Source organism: Gracilinanus agilis, chromosome 1, assembly GCF_016433145.1.
Source record: "Gracilinanus agilis isolate LMUSP501 chromosome 1, AgileGrace, whole genome shotgun sequence".
NCBI classification, from domain to species: domain Eukaryota; kingdom Metazoa; phylum Chordata; class Mammalia; order Didelphimorphia; family Didelphidae; genus Gracilinanus; species Gracilinanus agilis.
In genome coordinates, this window is record NC_058130.1 from 449,404,608 (window position 1) to 449,430,573 (window position 25,966).

The window sequence follows — 25,966 nt, forward strand, 5'->3', positions numbered from 1 at the left end:
ATCAAGCAAGTTCTTTGGACTCCATACCAGTTCACTCTTTAACCCTATGGAACGGAGTTCAGGAAAAGGCAAGATCTACCTTGGATCTGAACCAAAGCTCTCAGTTGCTTTAGACCCTAAGGACAGTATTAGCACAAAGTTCCAATATAAATAACTGAAATTAAACTCTGATGGCAGTAAGATACAATAAAAGAAAAGAAACTTAGACTCGGCCAGGAGATAGTAGATTGGGGGAAAAAATAAGAGGGTTTAGGAAGAAGTTGTGGTTAGTTTTCAAAAGAGAAGCATTAAGAGATTTTAAAGGAAATGCATTTTAATTACTTTCGAACTTACTTTTCAGAGTCTTCCAAGAGAGATCTGCTAGTTTGTTTTAACAAAATGAGATTCATTGGAATTAACAGCATTCATTTTAATAGAGTTTATATGCTAGAGTCTTTCCCCCTCCCACCAAAAGTAGATCTTATAATAATCAACAAATACTTTTTTTTCCTTCGGTAATTTTCATTAGTAGAAGCTTAGGAAACTTTTTCCCCTGGGAAATACAAAGTTGAGAGGTAACAGAGTGTTGGGCAGAGAGAGAGAGCACTTGGTCACGGAGTCCAGATGAGTTAGCTTCAAGTTTTGCCACTGACACACTCTGGTTGGCATGTGCGCCCAGGCAAATCAGCTTCTTTCTCAGGGAACCCTGGCAACTCTCTGTGCCAGGATCTGCACTGGTCGAGGGAGCTTACTACCCACCAGGATTTCTTCTTCTTTTTCTTTGGGTTGGGACCTATGATATTGCTGGAGGAGGACATGCCTGGGAAGGGATCTCCCTTCCAAATACAGCTCTAGAGTGATTCTGAAACTGAGGGCACCAAGAGACTGATTTACCTTGGGTTCACTTGGTCAGTATATGTATCAGGCTAGGTCTTGAATCCAAGCCTTTTTGACTCTTAAGCCACTTTGCTAAACCAAGCTGCCCTTCAAACTTCAGAATTACTTTGTCAAATTATTAAAGATTCTGAAAGAAAAGTCCTAATTAGTGAGCTATTATTGCACTGATGAAGATACCTCGGTCATATATTAATGGCATGCCATTTTGATTCAACTAAACCAAGGCACTAAAATAGAAGGTGCTTGGGAATAATATTGTTCAGTGGTAAGAAGAGAAGACAGAGGGGCAGTTAAGTGGCTCACTTGATAGAGAACTAGGGCTACACATGAGGGATCCTGGGTTCAAATCTAACCTCTAACAAATAGGGGCAAGTCACTTAACCCCTACTGCCTAGTCCTTACCACTCTTCTGCCTTGGAACCAATACTTAGTATTGATTCTAAGATGGAAGTTAAGGGAGAAGAAGGAGAAGAGACTACAAAACTAATTTGCAAGTATATGGTTCTAAACAATGTACTTTATTGAACTGGTTTCACTAAGTGAAAAAAGAGGAGGGCTCGTTTTATGGATGAAACAGGAGAATTGAAAAAATGAAATCAATGTGTGTTAAAAGTATTTGGCAATCCCCGAGTACCAAATGGCTTCCATTCTGTTGTCCTGTCTGGGCATAGCTGAGGCTGCCAAAAAAAATCAATGAAAGATGGAGTGTATGTGTGAGGGCAGAAATTGGCTCTATAAGTGTGAAACACTTTCAACTTGGAAGTGACAGAGGAAAAACAGTATTGAAGAGAGCAAAAGAAACACTACTCAGATGCTCATAAAATTAAAGAGCAATTAAAGTCAAACAATGGAAGAAATAGGGTAGAATAATTATATTTAGTTAAATAACTAAAAGGTTATGGATGTTTCTTTTCAAATGAGCTCCCCAGAGAACTTGTGATAGATGCAATTTTCAAGCCTAGTAAAAACAGATTATCAAACTGTTCAAAATGACATGTCTAAGTTTCAAAGGAGAAGGGGGAAAGCATTTATAATGAAAGGAAGTATTAATTCAAAAGAATAGTATGAGGATGTAAAAATATTTTTTCCATTAAATTATTCTAAAAAGCATGTAAGCAAAGCATATTTTATTTCACAGGATAATTAGAGCATGTGGTGACACTGCATCCTCAGAGACCCAGTAAAAAAGAGGTTTATGGGAAAATATACAAATAGTATTTTTTAAGCTAACTTCATTTCATTCTTTCCTGTCATTCCCTCCCCTACTGCCCTACACCCCCAAATCTTTGGCCCCTTTCCCCAGGCTACATTACGATGATGCTCTCCTCCCATTATTCTGTTTAAGGAACAAAAGCTGATCATGAATTATTAAAGTCACATCCATTTACCTGATGAGAACACACTGGTTGTCATGACGTTTCCACAGGCAGCGGTAACATTCATTAGCAACTGCAAAGATGTGAGGTGAAATCTCTCCCATGTGGTGCCTGCTGTAGTGCTCCATTGTGGACTGGTCGTACAGACCAGGAATGGTCTTGTAAGGATTCACCGAAGCAATAATGGAACCGATATAGGTCTGGAAATACATGCAGAGGAGAAACACGGTGATTTCACAGGCCTGCAGGTGGCCCACTTACAAGAGCCATCCAGAACTTTAGCTTTCCTTTCTTGAAAATGGAACCTCAAGAAGACAGAGAATGAGCAACAAACTCTAAAGGATTATGTAAACTCTAGATTTTGTTACAAGAAAACTAGGAAGCCAGACCTACAGAGAGCCAAAGATTCTGGGTTCAAATCTAACCTCAGATACTTCCTAAGCTGTCATTACCTACTACCATAACTGCTCTTCTGTCTTGGAACAGATACCTAATATCAAGACATAAGGCAAGGGTTTGAAAGATGAAAGAAGGAAAAAGCTTAACTCCAGCAATTTGACATATATTCTCATGGAGCATGCCCCTCAACTCTAATCTGACTATATATAACCTAAATAAAGAATGCAATTTGTAGAACTACTGAAAATGTCTTCTGAATTAAAGTCAGGTTTATTTCTATCCAACATTTTCAGAGGATATATATTGTACCTCCTTTTAACCTCATCTTATCTCATGCCAGTAAACTGCGTGCTTTTAAAAGGTTCTTTTGTTTTTACTCAGTCAGTTTTCATTTGTGTCCAACTTTTTGTGATCCTATTTGGGATTTTCTTGGCAAGGACACTGGAGTGGTTTGCCATTTCTTTCTCCAGCTCATTTTACAGATAAGGAAACTGAGGCAAACAGGGTGAAGTGACTTGCCCAGGGTCACGTTTGAACTCAAGAAGATGAGTGACTCCAGACCTGGTGTTTTATCCATTGTACCACCCACTGCATAGATGTTATCTAACCTAGCTCCCATACCAATATATGCATGTCGTCTAAAACCCTTCAGGAAAATGTTCATCTAGCTTCTTATTTAAAATTTCCAGTGATCATAATGCCAGTACCTTACAAGGAGCCCAATCCATTGTTGGGCTGCTTTAATTGTTAGGAAGTCTGTTCATACATTAAGCCAAAATCAGTCCCTTTTTGGGATGATTTTAAGTTGTCATTAACCTCAAAGGCAGCTAGTGGCATGGTGGGTGACGTACTGGACCAGAATTCAGAAAGATTTAAGGCCATATCTGGCCTCTTAAACCCTTACTAGTTATGTGACTCTGGACAAGTCACATTTGCCTCAGTTTTCTCAGCTGTAAAATGGAGAAAAGAAGAGGGTCCAGGATAGGGACTTGAGATTAAGCCTACAGTTTCAGGGCAGGACACAGAACATCATCCAGAAAATAAAAGTGAGAAGAATTGCTAAAAGGGTAGGAGAACAAAGAAGAAGGTCAAGTAATGAAAACCCAGAGAAGGGAATATCTAGAAAGAGAGAATAGTGAAAAATGTCTAATGTTATGAGATAGATGATTACTTTGGAGAAAGTGGTTACAGTTGATAGATTAGATCAAAAGTAAGACTGCAAAGGGTTGAGAAATGAGAGGAAAAAGGAAATTAAGATATAAGAAGGACAATAGCTCAAGGGGAAGACTCAGCCAAGTGAGGGTTGTTTTTAAGGACAGGGGAAACTTGTAGCTAAGAGATTGAAGATTAAAGAATGAGAGGAGATGATTGAGAAAGAAAAAGGCTGGAAGAAAATTGAGGGGTTGAGATTAAAGTATTGGTAGAGGAACTGGTCTTGGAAATAAGCCCACCTGTCTATTAAAGTCTGAAGTACAGGAAGGGAAAATGAGGAATGATATCAAGGGATTCTAAATATAGAATAAAAGAGAGATGGAAGCTCAGGGTGAATGGCATCTCTTTCTTTACTTTGCAAAGTATAAGGCAAAGTCTTTTGTCAACACTGAAAGACTAAGAATGGTGTGAGAAGATGAGGTCTGGAACAGCCATGTGGATCACAAAAAGGAAACTCAAGTGAAGAAGAAGACAAGAATTGCCTTTTGGCAGTGAAAACCAAGTTGAGAGTAGGTTAACAAATTTTAGTGGATAAAGTCAAAAAAGATGTGTAAAGTTCTCCAGAACTTTTCAGCAGTCCAAGTGGAGAGAAATGATGGCGGTGAGGGTAGAAGCAGGGGAAGGTGTATGCCAAGGCTTATGCCAAGACAAAAACATAAAAGATTAAAAACAAACAAAGAAAAAACAAATACAACATGACTCCATGATTTATAAAATGTGTTTTCCCTACTTTGTTAAAATAAATGAATAAAAACAATCTCTTTCCTAGAAACTAGTAACTTGCTTTCTTGTTTCTGTGGTAAATGGAATTTATATTTTGGTTTGGCTAAGTCTAAGCTGCACTGGATTTACTCAGGCTTTCTTTCTCTCTCTCTTTCCTTCTTTAAATTACAAGTTATATAAATGAGGCCGAATTTTTTCTTAAAGTCACAGTTTAGCACATCAGTCTGATAATAACTTAAGATATTATCTACCAATCATATTTCTTTTTTTTTAAGTGCACAACCTATGATTACATGTTTATGCTACCTCTAAAAAGGGCAGCATTATATTTAAAATATTGGCTTGGTTTACTATAAACTCCACCCCACACAAGTTATAGTTTCTTTTCAAAAGGCTTCCTTCTTTGTAGTTACTATAATCAACATATCATAGCATGCTACCCATTTTTAAAGAACAGCTTCAATAATTCAACTGAACAGAGAACTGGTAACTCTGACTACAAAACAAAGCGTACTTTTTTCACTTTATTTTTCTAGTTATCTTTTGTTTGTTTTTTTTGCAACATGGTTAGTATAGAAATAGGTTTTGTTCAACTTCACATTTGCTTGCCTCATGAATGGCTGGGGGCAGGTGTGGAGGGAGGGGAAAAATTTAGAACTCAAAATTTTAAATATAAATAATAAAAAATTAGAAACATATAATTCAATTAAATATACATTCACTAGTCTAGTGAAATCAGCAAGCATTTATTAAGTACCTACTATGTGGAATTGTGGGGTTTAAGGAGATGAGGAAAGTGGGTCGCTGTCAGATCAGCACTTTAGGAAAGACCACTTCTTAGATGAATGGAGGATAGACGGGAGTGGGAAGAGAGTAGTTAGAGGGAGATTGATTAGCAGGTTAATAGAGCAGGTAGGAGGTGATAAAGAGTCTGGGCCAGGATAGTGGCAGTATCAGAGAAGAAAAGGTCATTATGAGAGATGCTGAAAAGGTCTTGGCAACTGATTAAATATGGAAGGTGAGGGAGGTTGAAGATTGGAGGATAACATTTCGGTTATGAACCTGGTTGACTAGAAAGCTGGTGCCCTGCCAGAAAGAGGCAATTTAGGAAAAGGAGAGGGCTTGGGAAGAAAAATAATAAATTCAATTTCAGACATGCTGAGTTTAAGATGTATGTGAGACAAATGGAGAGAGAGAGAGAGAGAGAGACAGAGACAGAGACAGAGAGAGAGAGACAGAGAGAGAGAGAGAGAGAGAGAAAAAGAGAGAGAGAGAGAAAGTTGGGTAAATAAATGTGAAACCTCAATATAGAGAGGACAACTGAAGTTAAAGGCTATTGACAAGGAGCGAGTAAGGAAGATAACCAGGAGAGATAATTTATCACCAAAACCTAGAAATGAGAGAATATCAAAGAGAAGTGGGTGGTTGACAGTAAAAGGATGCAGAGATGTCAAGAAGAATAAGGACTGGGGTAGCTAGGTAACACAGTGGATAGAGAACCAGGCCTAGAGATGGGAAGTCCAGGGTTCAAATGTGACCTCAGACACTTCCTAACTATGTGATCATGGGCAAGTCACTTAATCCCCATTGCCTAGCCCTTATTACTCTTCTGCCTTTGGAACCAAAATTTGGTATTGATTCTAAGACAGAAGGTAAGGACTTTTAAAAAAAAAGACATAAAGATCAAGGAAAGGGAGATTAGATTTGTCAATTAATAGGTCATTGGTACCTTTGGAGACAGTAGTTTCAATTAGATGATGAAGTCAGAAGCCAGACTGAAGAGCATTAAGAAAAGAATGAGATGAAAGAAGTGAAGAAACCAGTTGTAGACAGTATTTTCAAGGAGTTTAGTCACAAAAATAAGAAAAGATATGGAATGATAGCAGGAATGGATGGATGAAGTGAGGGATTTTTCTGAGGCTGGGGAAGATATAATGATCATGTTTGTAAGTAACAGGGAAGTGGCCAATAGTCAGAAATAGATTCTGTCTATTTTAATTTCTAAAGATACGAATTCATGCTATATCCATTTATTAATGATTTAAAACACCATCTGATTCAGTATAACAAAATATAGCACTTTTGAAAAAGGAATGTCCCACGCATATTAAAATTATGTAAAGTTATAATAGATGTAACTACAGAGAAAAATGTTCATTGAGTGCCTGAGTATTTATAGCTAGCAAGGCAGAAAATGTGGGGAGACATATATACTTGCCAATTTGACAGTGTTTAGAAATTTGATTTGTACAGAATTAAAACTGTATTCACAGTTAATATCAGGGTTCTTTAAAGGCTCCTATTCATAGATAATACTGTATTTAATTGAATGAATTAATTGAATGAAGCCACCAAATGCTATAAGGTTTCCTTAGAAGAGGAGACTTCCTGGTATAATTAAAGTTATATCATAAGCATAAATTACAATTTATGTTCCAATGCAATTACAACATTGACTATAAGGAAAGACCTCTGCAAAATATAAAGCAAAACAGAAATCTAAGCTATAATTATAATCAAAACCATTTTATAGTCAACATTTCATGAATGACTTTTCCCTTCGCCCACCTAATTTTGATTCTAACACACCAAATGTGTACATATCACTATACAACACCTCATTCAGATAATAATGCATCTAGAGTTCAACCCAGAAAAAAAAAAAACTAAAGACAACTAATTTATTCCACTTTCCCTGCATTTTTCATGAAACTGAAGCTTACCTGTTTTCAAGCACCAAAACATTTTTGGATGCTATTTTAATTATTTCTTTCATGGAAACCTATGATGACATACCTCTATCCTTTAAACCTTGTACACGAAAAGAAAATGTATATTCCTATAATTTTTATAGTTGTAAAGAAAATCCTTACATTTATTTGTATGGCATTTTACAGTTTATAAAGTAGTTCTGTATACATTCCTCACAACTATTCTGTGAGGAAGGAGGAAAAGGTATTATTATCTTCCCTTTATAAATAAGCAGACAGGTTTATAGATGTGAGGTGACTGTTGGCTAGTTTGAGCCTGTAGGATCTACAATTAATTATCAAGCCACTAATGACCACTTTATCACCATATCAGATGATCTTTCTCTTATCTTCATTCTCTCCAATTTGTCTTGGCCATTTAACATGCTGACTTATTCTTTTTTCTTTGATACCCTCTTTTTTATTTTTATGAAACTCTAGTCTCAGAATTATCTTCTTCTGTACACCCACCCACAGTCCAATTTGTATTATAATTATTCATGAGAGCTAATACATAAGGAGGTCCATAAAAGCAGAATTTGGACTGTACGTCATTTTTGTATCTCAACCACACACCAGCACATTGCTTCTGATCTGGACAGCTTTAATAAATGTCTTTTTAAGATTCCAACTGAATCATTGTAGGTTGTTTTCTCATGCATAAAGAAAGTCTCAAACTGCCCTATTTTCTGAATCACTGCACCTACTGTCCCCTCCATCTCATCTGCTTCCTTTGTTATAAGCAATCACTTCTCAGGGCTTTTGGAATAGAGCTGGGCTTCAATTTCACTATCTTGTTTTTAATAGAATTGTCCAGGTGAGATGTTGAGGGAGGTTATACACTTCTAGGGAATGAACCACACAAGCTTTGTGATACGTGCTTGCTATTCACTCAGTGTTTTTTATTTTCTTTTGAGATGCCCATATTCTTTCTGACTTTCAGAGAAGTGGGAGATTAATGTATAATAAAAATGATAAATGCCAAGATTTATCTTTATTTTACTTTAAATTAAAAACAACCTCATTTCAACTAATGGAAATACTCAAAATATTCTGTGCTCAAAAGGGCTTAAAATTTTCAAATCTTTTAAAATAAATTTGGTATTAAAATCGCAGAGTAGTAAATAAATTTAATCATTTGAGATTATGGATTTAGAGCTGAAAGAGAAATCATGTAATCCGAACCCTCTCTCCCAGTTTACAGAAAAAGATGAGGGCCAGAAGTTAAATAAATCCTGAGCTAGGATTCTGAACACATATCTTCTGACTCCAAAATTTTCCATCTCATTACTATACCACACTGCCCCCTTATAATCTTGAAGTATGCATTAAAGTAAAAAAAAATATCTATAAAAAGGCATTGCTTGATCATAACTTATACTTTTTAACAATGACAATGTTAAATATGGTAAACAGGGCAAACAGTAAAGAGAATCTTAAAAAGATTGATTCCACACAACTTCAAAACATTTAGAAGTAGGCAAGTTAAGGCCTCTTTCAACCTTTTTCAAAGTTGTTAACATACTATTCTACTGTTTGCTTTACTCCAGGTGATGCATTGATAAAATACTGATTAAAATGAGGGGGGAAAAAACTAAAGTCTGTTCAAAAAGCAAAGAATGAAAAAGGAATTGTTAGTGAAATCCTATAAATCTAGATTAAAATTAAAATGAATCTAAAAAAGTGTTTGTTGAATGCATGAATTACTTCTTCCTCTAAAATTAATGTATTGAAAACAATCAGTGCAATGGCATTCTCTGCAAGAAAAGCCAATGCATACCCATCCATTCTTCAAGCTGAACTCCAAATCCTATGACTGAAAGTAGATTGGTCACTTAAAATGCTTTATGAAAACAGAAAAGATCATGTTATTTCGAAGCACATAATTTAACTACTTCACTCAAAAACACACATTTTTCTGTTCTGTTTCTGTTTTCTGCACACCAAAAGCACATTGGGAAAGGATGAGGGGTAAAACACTTGTATTCCTCTTCCCAGGAATACTATGCCAATGTGAGATTTGTTAGCAGACCCCGGAAGCCCACAATTCCATCTCTCCTTTATGTATATTTCACAAGATCCATGATTTCTTCACTGCAGGCACACTCTCTACCAACGCACACCAAAACCTTTTACACCTTCATGGTGGGCTACGTTGTAAGTTACTCTGGCCAAAAATAATCATCACTGGATGCCCAATTTTAGGATAATAAACTTCTTTACAGAGTTACTGTTAGTCACAAGATTGAACCTGAAATCCCAAATGGTTCAGAAAGAAATTTATTTGGTCATTTGGTAAATAAAGAAGTGAGTCTGAGGAAAGGGTGGCTCCCTGTCCATTTTCTACAAAGTTTATATTACATAGAGTTCAGAGAAGAGTACCAGCACAGGAATGGCATGTAGCAAAATTAAGTTATTTTGTAGAGAAGGCAATTCTTAAACAAGGCCCATGGAGATGCATTACTTAAGTATAAATATTCAAATTTGGGGAAATCAAAACATAAGCATGGAGTGGACCCAGTACCGGGGTGGGATATAAGGTCTCCCCACATGTGTCTCAGGTCCACCTGTGAGAGACATGAAGTATGACAGTACTTTGAATAGAAATAGGGAAGTTTGGAAGAGAATTGCATTGTATGTCTTTCTTTTTGAAAATATCTATAAAAACTCAAATAGAGTAAGCAAACATATGGTGGCGACAAATATACATTTCACAAGAGAATATAATTTTAAATTTTAAATTGCTGGGTATTCTTGTATATTTAAGATCATTTGATTTATACACAATCTTTTTCAGAGTAATCATTTGTGGAAAATATGTGTGTGTTAGATACAATCTTTAGATTGTATCTAGGAAAGGAAGAGAATGAGTTAGGTTGAGGCTATGTTTTTTTCTTTTAAAATCCTTATCTTCTGTCTCAGAATTGATACTAAAAATCAATATCAAGGCAGAAGAATGGTAAGGACTAGGCAATTGGGGTAAAGTGACTAGCCCAGGGTCATGCACTGTCTATGGAGTCAAAGAGGTCAACAGGACATCTAGTCTGAAATGCCCGAGGTAGCTGGTGATCCAGGGCTCAGGGGACACATATGAGCAAAATAAATGGACCAGGGGCTCTTATGTACAGAGATGCTAATTAAACCCATGGAAGCTGATGAGCTTGCCAAGAGAATGTAGAGAACCTGGGATTCTATAAATACAGATGAGTAGGCAGGAGAATCAGAAAGAGTGCTCAGAGAGGTAAGAGGCAAATAAAAGGGAGCAGTACAGTTGGCCTCAGACTTTGGGTGTTGGATTCCATGACCTCCAGGAACTTCTATGATCTTAATACACATGTATCTAACACTCACACATATTTTCCACAAATGATTACTCTGAAAAAGATTGTGTATAAATCAAATGAGCTTAAATATACAAGAACACCCAGCTATTTAAAATTTAAAATTATATTCTCTTGTGAAATGTATATTTGTCCCCACCATGTTATTTGCTTTCTATATTTGAGTTTTTATAGATATTTTCAAAAAGAAAGACATACTTATGATGGTAATGGAACTGCTATATACCTAACTAGGTACTATAGTACTTAAGATTTAAAAGTATAACTATAGTATAACTAAGATTTGAAATATAGTTCCTAAAAGAAAACAATGTTATTTAGTAAACATGTTTAATTAATATAAATACTAAAAATTCACATCCTCTGGGCAGAGATATACCCAGAATCTCACTGATAATGATGAATAGTTCATATTTCTATAGAATTATACATACATATCTTATTTTATCCTTACTGCAACTTTTTGTCATTAACCTCATTTTACAAATAAAGAACTTGAAGCCTGTATATTCAGGTGACTTGAATAAAGTGTCAAATAAATAGTAAGAGCTGGAATTCAAAGCCAGAGTTCTTTTCACTAGCCATATCGATGGTGCAATTCCCTTAGTGATTACTTGATGTCTAGATATAATGCTTTAGTATATTACCATTTAAAATTCAATTATGAAACTAAATTACTTCAAGTGATTTCAGTATTTTAATAATGCAGGTCAGCAATAGGAACTGTAGTCTGATCACTTAAGTGGTCTGGATTCAAATTCTACTTCAACATTTGATGCACACATGAGATGGTTTGTTTCATTCTTTCTATATCTATTGCTTTTTCTATCTCCAGTGTTGTTCTTCTTACCTTGGGGCCTGTGAACTTTAAAAATATGTAATTTGATAACTGTTTTTTCAATAGAATTGGTTCCTCTGGTAATCTTATGAATTTTAAAACATTTTGAGAAGGGGGGTGGGCAGTCCAGAGGTTTCAACATGCATCATAGGGATCCATGATTCAAAAACAATTAAGAATTCTAGCTCTTTATAACACGAAATGAATAGTTTCTTAATAAACAATGGTGCTGAAGGGCAGTATTAACAGCTACTTAATATCATAAAAGCATATATCCTCTTGCTCTTGCACACACATAGGCATATGCAGACTGTGTTGTACATTGGGATGGGGACTATGATTTGGATTATATCGAATAACAATCCATGTATAATAAGACTCCATGATAATCTTAATAATTAGATTATCATTCAATTATATAATGTTTTATAAAGACAATAAATAATAAAGTAAATTTATTTTTGCCAACAGATGTAATTAGATCCCAAAAGACTGCATTAGCATAGTTAAGGAATTAAAAGCTTTTGAAAAAAAAATTTTTAAGTAATGTTTTTCAAGGTACCTAGGTGACTCAGTAGGCAGAGAGCCAGGCCTGGACATGGGAGACTCTGGAATTAAATCTGGCCTCAGACACTTCCTAGGTGTGTGACCTCAAACAAGTCACTTAACCCCAATCGTCTAACCCTTATTGCTCTCCTCAGCCTTGGAACTAATATTTATCAGTTGAGACAGTAATAGTTTTTTTTAAGTAGTGTTTCCATTTAATTTAAATAAATTTGTAAATAAGAATGGAAAAAGGAGAGAAGGGATAAAATAGGAATGAGAGAAAGGGAGGAGGAGGGAAAAAAATTTAAAAAAGGGAAAGAAGGGTGGGGAAAATCATGATAACAGAGTTCCTGATTACTACCACCTTAAACTGACACTGTAAAAGTGGCTGCTCAAAGGCATAAATGTTTGGTAAAGTTTAAAAATACATATAGTCTGACAGATGGTTATAATCATTTTCTGGCAATGCTTGTGTCTTGATTTCAGATTTTAAAAAAAAACTTTATAATCATATTTTATTATTTTTCTCTCACAGATGACCACCTGCCAAGATTGAAGTAACTATCTGACCTTTTGACAGCCTTTAGCGCATCTGAAAAAAGAACCTGAATCTATGATGGACATTGTTCCTTGGCACTTGTATTGTAAGGGAAAAAGAGAAGGGCCTCTCTGGAAAAGCTCAACTTGGAAAACTGCATGGGAAATGAAACACAGATTTAAGGCTCCATATCCAAAACAGTAAACTCCACCATTGTGTTCACAACCATCTTAAAATCCTAAGTGGGCTCTAGGAGGGGTCATTTCAATTCAATTGCCCATTGAAATCTACATACCTTTAAGTGACTGGTCACTTTTCACATTTTGCTTATCCAGAAACCGCTTCAATATTTAATTCAAGAAGAAAGTTAAAGGTGCTTAAAGGGCCACTGGGTCAAACTTTTGACACCTAAAAAATGCAGGGTTTGTGAGTATATTCATACTTGACCATCACTTATTTTTAGACACAAGCTCTGTTCTTAATTCCAGTTGACTTGCCTGCTTTCTGTTCTCTTTGTTGGGCTAGACCAGCAACTTAACCAGCTGACTGGGTGGAACAGAAGTGGTTTCCTTTGGAGTCAACTTCAACACCATAATTTCAAGTAAACCGTGCTGTACCCAGCAGTATGGCTTAGTGATGTGGTTTAGAGTCGCTCCTCAAAGGCTGGGAGAATCTTCTTTATTGTGACTAAGCTCAACTTTGACTGGCTCAAGAGGTACAATTTCAAAATTACTCTAAGATGTGTCTTATTTTTGATAGCTTAAAAAAAAAAAAGTTGCTATTGATCGTTCTGTCCAGTCTTGCAAAGTTTGTAGATATTCATGTAACAACTGAATTTTCAAGAGGCAGTGTTTCTTAATTTTTAAGTTAGCTTATTAATCGAGAAAATCTAAACTGGTTGGCTGACTCTCCATAAATTGAAGGGATCCTAAGGAGCTCTAGTAGAGCAAAAGAAAGACTTAGAGCAAAGGAGAGAAGTTGGGCAAGAGAAAGCAAGAGAACTCTGGTATATGTCTTATATACCCCATGTATCCTCATCATCCAGTCCCACCCCATGGCCTCCCAAGACATCTCTGATGGATAAATAACCTTCGAAAGGGTAGATTAGAGACCCCAACTCCTTCCCTCAGACCTTATCATGGAAAGGGGAGAATTGTTGAGACCCTGAAGCTGCCAACACATTCTGCCACATAGTCTGGTCATCATGGCTGTCCAGCAAATGACTAGAGCTTGTTGATTTATTCTTTTAAGTAAGTCAAGGGGCTTCTCAGCCCTCTCTCAAATCCTGTTATCCTTTCAAGATCCAAACAAAAGATTCCCAACCCAGAAACATAGCCTGGGAGAGAAACTGTAGCCTCAACTTAGAATTAGATTTTTTTTGGGGGGGGGGGGGAATAAAGAAAAAATTATTTTACAAAAATATCTCAATATTCAATATTATTTTTCCATATTCACAATTATTATCTGCCTCTTGTGAACCCACTAGAGTTAGGCATGTGGGTACTTGAGAATCTCAGTAGGACAGGTCAGTCTAAAGTCACTCATCAGCCATGATTCTCATTCTTCACCTCACTTTTTAAAGTCTACTAATTTGTGTACATGTATCTTTCTATACCCCCAAACAGAATATATGCTCTTCAAAGGGAGAAAGTGTTTCATTGATGTCTTTGTATCCTCAGTGCCTTACACTTAGTAAATGCTTGCTGAACTATATTATCTTTTCTATATTACTGCATCAATTAGTACTACTATTTTCATAATTGCTTAGCCTTTGGGGTCATCTTTGGCTCATCCCTCTCTAGTCACCAAATACAATAGATCTTATTTTCAAAATGTCTAATACCTCTCCTTTACGTTTCACTCACTCACCACAGTCCAGCTCTTGTGGAAGCCTTTTTTTTTTTTTTTTTAGGATTGGGGAAGAAGTCATTTTGATTTAAGTTTTACATTTCTAAACTTCTTAAAGAATTACCTTTACTCAGTGCTTCCACTGTCTACCAGTCTTATCAGTCCTTCTGACATCTCACTACTTTATTGAAACTGCCTTCTCAAAGGTCACCATGATTTACACAGTCAGCCCTCTCTGTCTTCATCCTCCATAACATCTGTGTCATCTCCAAAAGTTAACCATTCTTCTAGATAATCTTCCCTCCTACTTTCAGAGATAATGTACTTTCTCCTCCTACTTTGCTAGTTTACATGCTAATTACTTAGGACAACCAATAATTTTGTCATTGCTTCATTTTGGGACAGCAGTGATCATGTATGGATGCTTCTGCTGACATTAGGCTGACTCAGAACATCTGACCATAACCAAATTACCTGGATTGAGCCATTTCTCCCACCTTTGGTTGATGCAGTCATCTGAGTGCTATATTCCATGCTATATACTTCAGTTTCTTTGTTTTCCTTTGTGGTAAACTTAATTCAATGTTTAAAAGAATAGATATTATTTCAAGGACATTAAAGTTAAACAAAGTACAAACTAACAAACTAACCATGGGAAAATGTGGCTTTATAGGATCTGGTGGTCTACCTAGAAAGAAGGTAAAGTCAACAACACATGCTGTTAGCTTCCTCAAGAGCAAGTGCTGAGATTTCCTTTCCCTGGCCCACCCACCGTTAAGATCGCACTCATTGGGCACCCAACTTTCTTCTTCCCCTTTTGCTCTCGTGGCTGGATACGGAATCTCTGTTACTTATCTCCTTTCCAGAGCTCCTGTTCTATTCCAAACCTTGGGCTCGCTCTTCCCTTCCTAAAACCATGAGCCATCCAACACCACCTCCTCTCTCCCTTTGTCAGCTCCAACTTGGTAGAGGAGACATGGCTGTTGGTGGATGAGCAAGGAGTCACCAACTACAATCCTTCTGGCAAAATGGAGGCCAACGAAGCATTCCCTGGTTGTAAGCAGGCAGCTAGATTGCATGGTGGAAAGAGCGTGGGAACGGGAGTCAAGAAGATCTGAGTTTAAGCATGGCCATAGACATTCCCTACTGTGCGACACTGGGCAAGTCACTTAATCTATTTGCCTCAGTTTCTTCATTTGGAAAATGGTGATAGCACCTACCATTCAGTATTATTGAGAGGATCAATTATTAATAATAATTAGAAAGTGCTTAGTTAGGACGTCTGGCACATAGTAAACATTATTACTATTATTATCTAATGTCCTATCACTATGTCCACTAGATTCCTAGGCATTGCTATCTGATATATGCTAAGGACCCAATAGCCTCTTCATCCATTACGCAGGTCAACATTCTCTGTGATTTCTCCTCCAATCAAAATGTGAGCTCCCTGACAGTAAAGACTGTTTCATATATGTGTGTGTGAATATTTATATACATTCATTTATTTATATATTTTATGGTTTAGATATACAATTTACATTTACTCTTTATTTACATTTATAATATATTATTATAAGTTACTAATGTACATAGAATGCTATAATGTTTGTAAATAATTTGTTGTTTATATTCTACCGTGTGTGTGTGTGTGTGTGTGTGTGTGTGTGTGTGTGTGTGTGTGTGTAAAATCCTAGTGCCTGGCACATAGTTGGCATTTAATAAACTTTTTTTTTAATAAATTCATCCAAATGCCATCTTCTGACATTAAACTTCTTCAACAATCTGCCTCTGAGCTACTTTTCTAGAATAATTTCACGTGATTCTCCATGCACTTAGTGGTCCAAATAAACTGATTTACTCAGCAAATATAACATTCTATTTCCTGTTTCTGCTTCCATCTCTGCCAAGACTTACATACATCTCTCATGTCCCAAGTGTTCTGTTTTCTCAACTATCTATGTATTATTATTGGGAAAACCAGGGGAGTTGACTTAAATATTAAATGTGGGTCCAGAAGGGTGTGAGGGAGACAGGAATGACAGAAGGTAGGACCAAACAAGGTAGGGAGCCTCGGTTTAACTGCTAAGGAAATGTCAGTATCTTGGTATCCTCTAGTGCCCCTTCAAGAATTTACTGAAGTGCCATCTTCTTTGTGTGGCCTTTCCAATTGTTTTGTGCCTTCCTCATTAAAAATACTTTTGCATATATATTACATTTACCTATATATATGTTAGATCCCATTATCACAATGTAAGCCTTTTATATTCAGGATCCAGCTTAGCACTTCACATATATTAAACACACATTATTGATCTTCTCATTGTTCTCAGGCCACAGTGCCATGAGATTTGTTTCCCTACAGCTGAAACCTACTTGTCAGCAGCTTCTGTACAGGTGAACTAAAAGTTTCTAAGAACTTTAAAGGCAGGGACTACTAGCCTTTTGTCCTTTGTCACTCTCATGTACCTGGCTTAAGAAATATTTAATGAATTGAATCTATTGTTAGATGGAATAGAAATTTAATCCAATAAATAAACATATGTCCCACCTAAACTTACTCAACAGTATCAGCCAAGAATTAAAGAAAACATTTTAGCATCTTTTTTTTCTTAAACAACATGAGCATTTCTGCTATATTTCTAATGATGGGCTTTCCCTTTTAAAAGACCCTCAGTAATCTAGTAAATTCTAGATGAAAGGGGGAAATAAACGAAGTTCATGCTTGACATTGGCTTTCCCTGCTGGAATTCTTGGCTAACCTTCAGCTCTGATGAGTGAAGAGACTGATAGGCCTTGGCAGCCATTGTAAATATATTTACTCTAATGAGGAAATAATAGTGGCTACTTTACAGATAATAATATAATTACCCCCAGACTTAAATCAGGTTATAAAGGCATAATTAACTGAATTGAGCTGCAAATTGAACTCACACAAACTTTAGATGAGCATCTACATCAGTCTGCAAGGGCAAGGGGGAAGTGCTCTGTTACAAAAGTACAAACAAAAGGTCCATTCACATGGTTTATTAGGAAGTTTACTGATCAGGTTCTCTCATAACAAGATAAGAAAACCCACTTTTTTCCTCTAAAGATATATTTTTCTAAATGCTTAGCGGTTTTTCTTTAAAAATTTTAAATGAAATTTGAAGATGAATATGTAAGTGAGCATTAGGGTACTTTAAAAAAACCAGGAAAGTATAGAAGCAAAGATTAATTCCATGAAAAGTTCTCCAATAGAAAAACAAAAATTCATCTTTATGCTTGATAGGCCATGTTTACAGAATGGTCTTCTAGGTCTGTATATACAGCAATGCATTTGTTTTCAAGTTTCCTCCAACAAAGTTGAGCAGATATTGGTACATGGTTGTCATATTTTAAAAATAAACATCACCTTTCCTAAAGAACATATGGAAAACATTTTCACTTACAGAATTTAACTTAAGCCAAGCTCAACCAGTCAAAATACCATAGCATGATTATAAAGCTTATTCTCTAGACATCATTGTTTAAAAACATTTGGAAAACATTTAGGTATATCTGGCAATACTGTCATTTAACAATGTGAAAATTAATGCAAATAACTTTCTTAGAAAAAGTAAGCATAGACTATGATTATCTATTACAAGGTATTTGCTTTTTTTTTTGTCATTCCAAAAAGATGGGAGAAATAAAGAATAAATGTTTGATACCTGAAAAATAAAATTTAATCTGAAAAAGAAAGGGGGTGGTGGAAAAGGAGAATAAAGCTCTTAAAATACAGGATAGGTCTTTTTTTCCTAAAAATTTTCTCTTTTCTGCCTTCCTAAACCTGGGTGAAGAAAGATTCTAGGTGTATCTTCCTTGATTAAAGCTTCTGTTAACTTTATCTCTCAAAAAGAAATGTGGACCTAATAATAATGATAATAATAATAACAGCTGTAGCAACTGTGAATCCCCTATGAACTACATTGAAAAACATATTGCTGAATTTAGTTTGAATTCCTAAGCAAATATAACAGACATTAAAATTTGAATTTTTTTAAAAAACTGACAGTTTCCTTGAAAAGTTCAAAAAATTTATAGAGTTCATTAAAAAAAATATGTTGGGATAGGATAATTGGAATGATTGAAGCCCATGAGTGTTATCCCCACATCCTACCTACTAATCCTGAACTCTGCCCCTGAAACCATTCTGGGATCTCTGAAGGAAGGGTTTTCATTTTCCCTTCTCAGGATCCAGGACTTCACTTCACAGCCCAACCATCTCTAGATCATATTTCCATTTGTAGATTCACCATTTCCAATATCCTTTCTGGTATTGTGGGAAAGGCTGCCTTGTGTCCCCGTAGACATACATGCACCTAAATCTTTTATCTAACAAATTTAACTTGCTAGGAGAGAGAAATAAAAAACATGGAATTGGACTCATAGGACTTGACCTTGAATGCCAATTCAGGCAATTACTACCTAGGAAAAGTGACTAACTTGGTCAGGGCATCACTTTTTTTATATGTAAAATGGGGAGGTGGGGCTGGGGGTGGTAGTGAGAGTTAAACTAGATTAGGGTTCTGGATACCTTTGGCAAACTATTGAATCCTATCCATCTCTTCACATAAAAATGTATTTAGATGCACAATTTTAAATGAAATAAATTACAATGAAAACAGTTGTGAGAAAACTTTTTTTTTTTTTAATTTGCTAACTCTAGGTCAAGAATCCCTGGCCCAGATAATCTTCCAGGTCTAAACCTATAATTCTATAATCTTCTATTTCTCTCTGTGGTCTAAGAACTAGTCTAGTATAGTAAAAAGCTCATTACTAGACTGGCTTTGGGGTGATGCATTTTGTGGCCATGGCAACTATACAATGTGTATCAGTGGGAGAGAGTACCCACACAGAAAAAAATCAGGGTCACCTGAATAATGAGCTACACTGGACCTAATCCAATAAATCATCAAGCATTTATTAATGCTTGCAATGAATTAAACACTGTGCTAGGCACTAGAAATTTTAAAAATAATAATAAAATAAAATCACGCAGTCCTTGTCCACTAGGAGACTATATTCTATTGAGGGGATGTAACAAGTACGAAGATAAGTACATAAAAGATAATGAGAAAGAAAATAAGTGGAGTAGAAGGGGGAATAATCAAGAGGATTCATGAAGGAGGAAGAGGCACCTAAACTGATCCTGAAAAAAAGCTAGGAATTCTAAAAGTTAGAAATGGTATATTCTGATGATGAAGAAACAAAATGGAGATAAAAGAACGAGACCACACCAAATTCTGTAAAAAGCCAGTAAGCCAGTTTGGCAATACTGTGTATAATCTTAAGAAATGTAAGCCTTATGTAAATTTAGAAACCAATCTTTCTACCAAATTAGAAGGAAAAAAGATTAGTTCAAAAACATAACTTTTCTAAGTGGCAAAAACACAAGGAAATAAAATGTATTCCCAAATGGAGATAAAATCATTCCTAAACCCCAGAAATTCTATCTAATCAAAGGAAATCCTTGGGCTAAAGGTGAAAAAAAAAAAAAAAAAAAGGAAATTATATAAAAGTTGGCTATTTAGAACTTCAACTGACCAAAATGTCTGGAAGCCCAATTAATTATTTTTGTATTGACTGTCCTTTCAAAAATATTTAAAAATAGGAAATACTTGAAGAACAAAAGCAACATTCCCTGAAACACTAGTATTTTAATCCTTTTCCTTAAAATTTTAAAATGGAACTTACATATATTTGAGTTTTCTGGTATCGCAGGAATAAATTGTTTAATATGGAGCCCTCATGGAGGTCTATCAGTGAAGCCATATTTTCTACACCTTCTTCATTAGATGGATGCATAGCTGTTACCTTTTGCTGTGTAATCGTATTCTGTTTGTACGTGAATACCTGGAGGGGGAAAAAGATTTATTAGATCTCTTAGACATTACCATTGGTAAGTTGATCTTACGAAGAACCTTCAAAATAAACTGGGAATCATCTGAATAATGTAGCTGATACTTGGGTTATTTTTTTTAAAAATTAAAGGATTTTACATTTTACCTATTACCACTTCTTCTGGACTGTGTTGGGGAATAGAGGATATCTGACATTTATATAGCACTTTAATGCATATATATAATGTGTATTTAATATCCACAACAACCCTGTAAATTAAGTGCTATTAGGAAACAGAGGCTCAGAGGCTAAGTAATGTGCCCAGTGTTAGCCCACTGGCAAGTGGCAGGACTTAAAGTAACATCTTTCTGACTCCCAACAGTCCAGCAGTATCCACAACAAGGCATTTATGGAAACCATTAGGATCTACTCAAAAACACATTTTCGGATAGGAAGGAAAGATATCCTGACAATTACTATCAGATGTTCCTGACAGACATTACTTGAAATGCTGGCCATCCTCAGGGAACTTCAGAAATTGGAGGTCTATAATATACTCCCCTGATAGAATCGGATTAAAACACAGGTGCTCTCATTTTTCAAAGTGAACCTCTAATAGAATGTTCATGTAGCACTATAGGGGAAATTTCTATTAGTTTTTGAAAATAATAAATATATTCTAGTAAATAATACATATTTCCTAGTAAAATTCAGGTTATGCAAACATCACAGAAATATTTTGAAGATATTCTTGGAAGATGGGTTTGAGCATCTGGGCAGTAAACTTTGATGTATTCTTTTGACAAAACAACTTTGGGTGTAGGTCCTAAACATAAACATGATGGATTTCCTTTCCCTGTGGGTCTTTTCCCCATCACCCCCCAACTTCTGTTTTAAAGTTCATAGCACTGATAAGTTCCTCTAAATTTTATGTCTGTCAAATAGTTTATATCTTTTTTTCCCCATGGAATTTCTTAATGGATAAAAATTTATTTTTTAAATAGAATGGTCTTTCTAAGTAAATGATGACTAGGGACAGAATTAATGTTACAAAAACCATATTTAAGGAAGTTATTTGAACAATTAACATATCCAAATTTGTGCAGGGCAAGATATTTTATAATGGAATTTCACTGTATATTTATGTATCTTCATTACATGGCAAATTTTATAATAGCAATCAGCACAAAAAATTTCAAAATGAAAAGAGCATTATTAATATGGAACATGGTAAGTTTTCTAAAAAGTGCTAGAATCACACTTTTTAAAATATAATCTTTACTGGAGATAATGCTAGTTGGCAACTGATCCCTCATAGTTACAAACTGCTTGTAAAGTAAAGGAAGAATGACACATTGACACTCTCAGTCCTCAGATGCCTTCGAGAAGACAAACTACCAAACGAAAAGATTTTTACAAAACATTAAAAATGAGAAGCATCTTCTTAATCACTTTTTCTGGATCACAGATCCCTATCAGCAGTCCCATAAAGCCTACAGACTCAGAATACTGTAGTGCTTTTAAAAACTAATTTAATAAAAAATATAGAATTACAAAGGAAATCACTGAAATAGTTATCAAATACTCTTAAAAGTTCATAGAGTTCAGGTTAACCTTATTCCTAAGAGTCTCTCAAACTCTAACTTGAAAATTTTCCACCACTTGATGACCAAGAGCTGCTCAAAACTACAGAAAAAGGGTTGCCACAATCCAGAGCAATGCCTAGATTCTTCTGAAGAATAGTCACTTTCCTGAAGTTGCCTTAAAGAGGGAGATGAAATAGGCCCTGTCTGTGTCCCACACTTGTGCACAGCTGACCAGAATCAGAAGTGCCAGCTGTATGTGCCCTGCCTGTCTTTTCCCTCTGTGGTGGCCAATGTCACACGAGTGCATTTAAGGTCTGGGAAATGAACCAAGCTTTGTTGTGAAAGAAAACGGAACTGTGGGGCACTGCCAACACTGCCCACAATGACATGGTATTTGAGAAAAGAGTAGGAAGTGAACATATGGCATGTATAAGAATAAAATACTTCAAAAGCATGTCTCCTGTGTAATAGTAAGAAGAAAGAAAAACACCCTGGCAAAGACAGTCAGGAATTTGGTAACAAACACTGTGGTCTGCTGTAAACTGCCTCCAAGTTACACCCCAAATCCCCAACTCTAACGCTAACACGTTGCCTTAGCAATGGTGTAGAGGTGACGTTGGGTTCTCCAAATTATTTCAGGTTCTGTCAGATACAGAAAAGTTTCAACGTGGTGATGAACTGCTGTCTGAAGACTAAAGAAGCTAAGTTTCGGGATGCTCATCACTAGAATGTGATTTTTTTTAAAAATCATGATAATGGCATATGTAAAACCCAGTAGAATTGCTCTTTGGCTATGGGAGGGGAGGGGAAAAAACATGAACCATGTAATCATGAAAAAATATTCTGAATTAATTAAAAATAAATTTAATTTAAAAAATAATGATATAGGGGGCAGCTGGGTAGCTCAGTGGATTGAGAGCCAGNTAAGCTATGGTACCAGATCCATCAAAGGTAGAAGAATTCTGAAAACAATAATACTTAAAGCTAAAATACAGGGGAAAGGGGGGGCAACTCAGTGAATTGAGAATCAGGCCTAGAGGTGGGAGGTCCTAGGTTCAAATTTGGCCTCAAACACTTCCTAGCTGTGTGACCCTGGCCAAGTCACTTAATCCCCATTGACTACCCTTACCACTCTTCTGCCTTGGAGCCAATACTGTGTATTGGCTCCAAGACAGAAGGTAAGGTCTCCACCCAAAAACAAATAAATAAATAATAAAATCAAAATTAAATAAAAATAAAAATAAAATAAAATACAGGGGAAAGTAGCCTAGAAGCATCTATGCAATTGCTAACCACATTGAAATGGAGGTTCTCAAAGTACCACAACACTGTCTGGGTTTTAAGAATAATGTGAATAATGTGGGCTAAGTGGCTCAACGGATGGAGAGCCAGGACTGGAGATGGGAAATCCTGGGTTCAAATGTGGTATCAGACACTGCCTAGCTATGTGACCCTGGGCAAATCATTTAACTCCAGTTGCCTAGCTTTTATCACTCATTTGCCTTAGAAGTAATACTTGGTAATCTCTAAGAAAAAAGGTAAGAGTTAAAAAAAAATAATGTGAATGAAATAGAATACTAATGTGCCATGAGAAATGATGAATGGGATAGTTTCGGAAAAATGTGAAAAGATTTGTTTTAGCTGATGCAGGGTAAAATCAGCAGAATCAGAAGAACAATTTATACAATGATAGCAATATTGTAAAGAGAAGCAACTTCAAAATATTTAACAACTATGGTCAATACGATGATTCCAGGGCACCATGTCTACCTACTTTCTGACAAAAATGACAGAATCAAGATATAGAATGAGACATATAAATTTTAGGCATAGCTGATGTTAGAATTTGTTATATTATTATTATTATTATTAATATAGCATCTCCTACAATGTCAGGCACTACATGCTTATTTAATTTGATCTTCAAAACATCCCTGGGAAAGAGATGCTAATTTTTCACATGAGGAAATTAAGGCAAAAATCAATAAATTGATTTATTGTTTTATAGAAATAAAACATATAAATATATTTATTAATAAATTTATTATAATAATTATTATTATTACAACAAAATAATTAAATTAAAGCAACTAAATAACTTGTCTCCCAGTTAGTAATTGTCTGAGACCAGTTTGGAGCTGAGGTTTTCTTGTCTCCAGTACTTTGTCTATGGCACCAACCAGCTGTTCCCCAAGACAATAAAAAGATAGAATCCACAGATTTTGTTTTAACTGATAAAGGATATTAAAGAGAATGAGAAGTTAAAGATGACGACTAGGTTGTAAAGCTGGATGTCTAGAAGGAGAGTGATGCTCTCAACAAGAAAAATTAGGAAGTGGGGAAAGTTTTCAGGAAAAGGTAATGAGTTTCGTTTTGAATTCGTAATATAAGATGTCTATGAGACATCTAGTTTGGTATGACCAATAGGCATTTGGAGATGTGAAACTAGAAGTTAAGAAAGGTTATGGCTGGACATGGGAACTGCTTGAACCACCAACAAAAATAATATAGAGGAAGGATGAAGAAGCCGTCATGGAATGGAGTGGTCAGAGAAGGCAGACACAGGAAGTGACCTTGGACCTCAATTAAAATCTTCTCTCTAATGCAAGAATCCCTTTTAGAGAAATCATCCTAGAGGGCTCCGGTCTTCTACAAGAAGCTTTTATCAATTCCTCTTATTTTCAGTGCTTCTGTGATTTCCTTTAATTATTGTGATTTTAAATAATAAAAACAACAATGCAGACAAGAATTTAAGTATCTACCATATGCCAGGCACTTTTCTAATCATGGAGACCAAAAAGAGAAAAAGAAACAGTCTCTGTTTTCAAGAAACCAAAATTTTCTTAAAGGAATCAACCTGTAGTAATAAACAAGAATACATACAGGGGAAACATGTATCATAATATATACACATAAATATATACATGTAATAAGGTAACTTTAGGATGGGAGGTACAAGGAACTGGGAGTCAAAAACTGAAGGAGACAGATTCCAAAAAGCAGAGAAGAAAAGGAAGGCCATTGTAGGCATTAATTCCCTCTGTTAATTATGTCCTACTTATCTGTATATAATTTACTTAGCATTTGCCTGCTGTCTTCCCACTTAAGACTGTAAGTAACTTGAGGACAGAAGCTTTTTTTTTTTTTTTGTGGTTGCTAAGAATAGGGCCTGGCACATAGTAGACATTTAATGCTTATTTACTCAATAAACTCATGATTTCTAAATTCTTTTTTGGCATTTAAAAGCCCTTTATGATCTGGTTACAACTTATTTTTCAAGTTTTATTTTGTGGTTCAATTGTTTCAGTCCTATCTGGTTCTTTATGGGGTTTTCTCAGCAAAATGGTTTGCCATTTCTTTTTCCAACTCATTTTACAGAGGAGGAAACTGAGGCAAACAGAATTAAGTGACTTGCTTACAACCACACAGCTAAGAAAAAGTCTGAGATGAGATTTGAACTCAGGAAGATGAGTCTCCCTGACTCTAAGTAAGGAACTGTACCCAAAAAAACCCTTTTTTAACTAGTAGTATTTTACTCCCTTCCTTTCAATCTATGGACTAGCCAAACTAATTTTCTTGCTGTTATCATACTCCCCACTCTGCATTTGCACTGGCTGCCCCCTATACCTGGAATGGTCTCCCCTCTTCATCTCTCCTTTTTTAGAATTCCTTGTTTCCTTTAGGAGTTAGCTCAGGCACCACCTTCTAACTCCCAGTTCCTTATATCTCAAAGTTGCCTATTTGTATATATCTTTGTTTATATTGCTTATGCATTGTTTAAAAGGTATTATTCATAAATATATGTATATATTATGATTCTTGGAAAAGTCTAAGACGATAAAAATACAACTACTTTGAAGGTCTACATTTTTTATAAATATGAATGGTTAAAAATACTCACAGCTCTACAGCACTTTTAAATGTACAAAATTGCTAATCTTGAAAACAACTCTGTAAGACTGGCAGAACAATTATTATTATTCCCATTTTACAAGGGAGGAAAATGAGGCAGAATGGTGAAATAATAGCTAGTTAGTATCAAAGTGGAAACTTTAAATCTTGCCTTTG

At 35.6% G+C, this 25,966-nt stretch overlaps 1 protein-coding gene across 2 annotated transcripts in view; it reads right to left on the bottom strand.

Annotated features, from left to right (window-relative positions):
• Window positions 1–25,966, bottom strand: part of MYO10 (myosin X) — a 233,476-nt gene that overhangs the window by 106,905 nt on the left and 100,605 nt on the right. For both annotated transcript variants that reach the window (XM_044665583.1, XM_044665593.1), the window contains 2 exons: window positions 20,166–20,324; window positions 2,265–2,452 (listed from right to left, as the gene is read on the bottom strand). In XM_044665583.1, coding sequence (XP_044521518.1) covers window positions 2,265–2,452; window positions 20,166–20,324 — 347 coding nt within the window. The remainder of the gene's footprint in view (window positions 1–2,264; window positions 2,453–20,165; window positions 20,325–25,966) is intronic.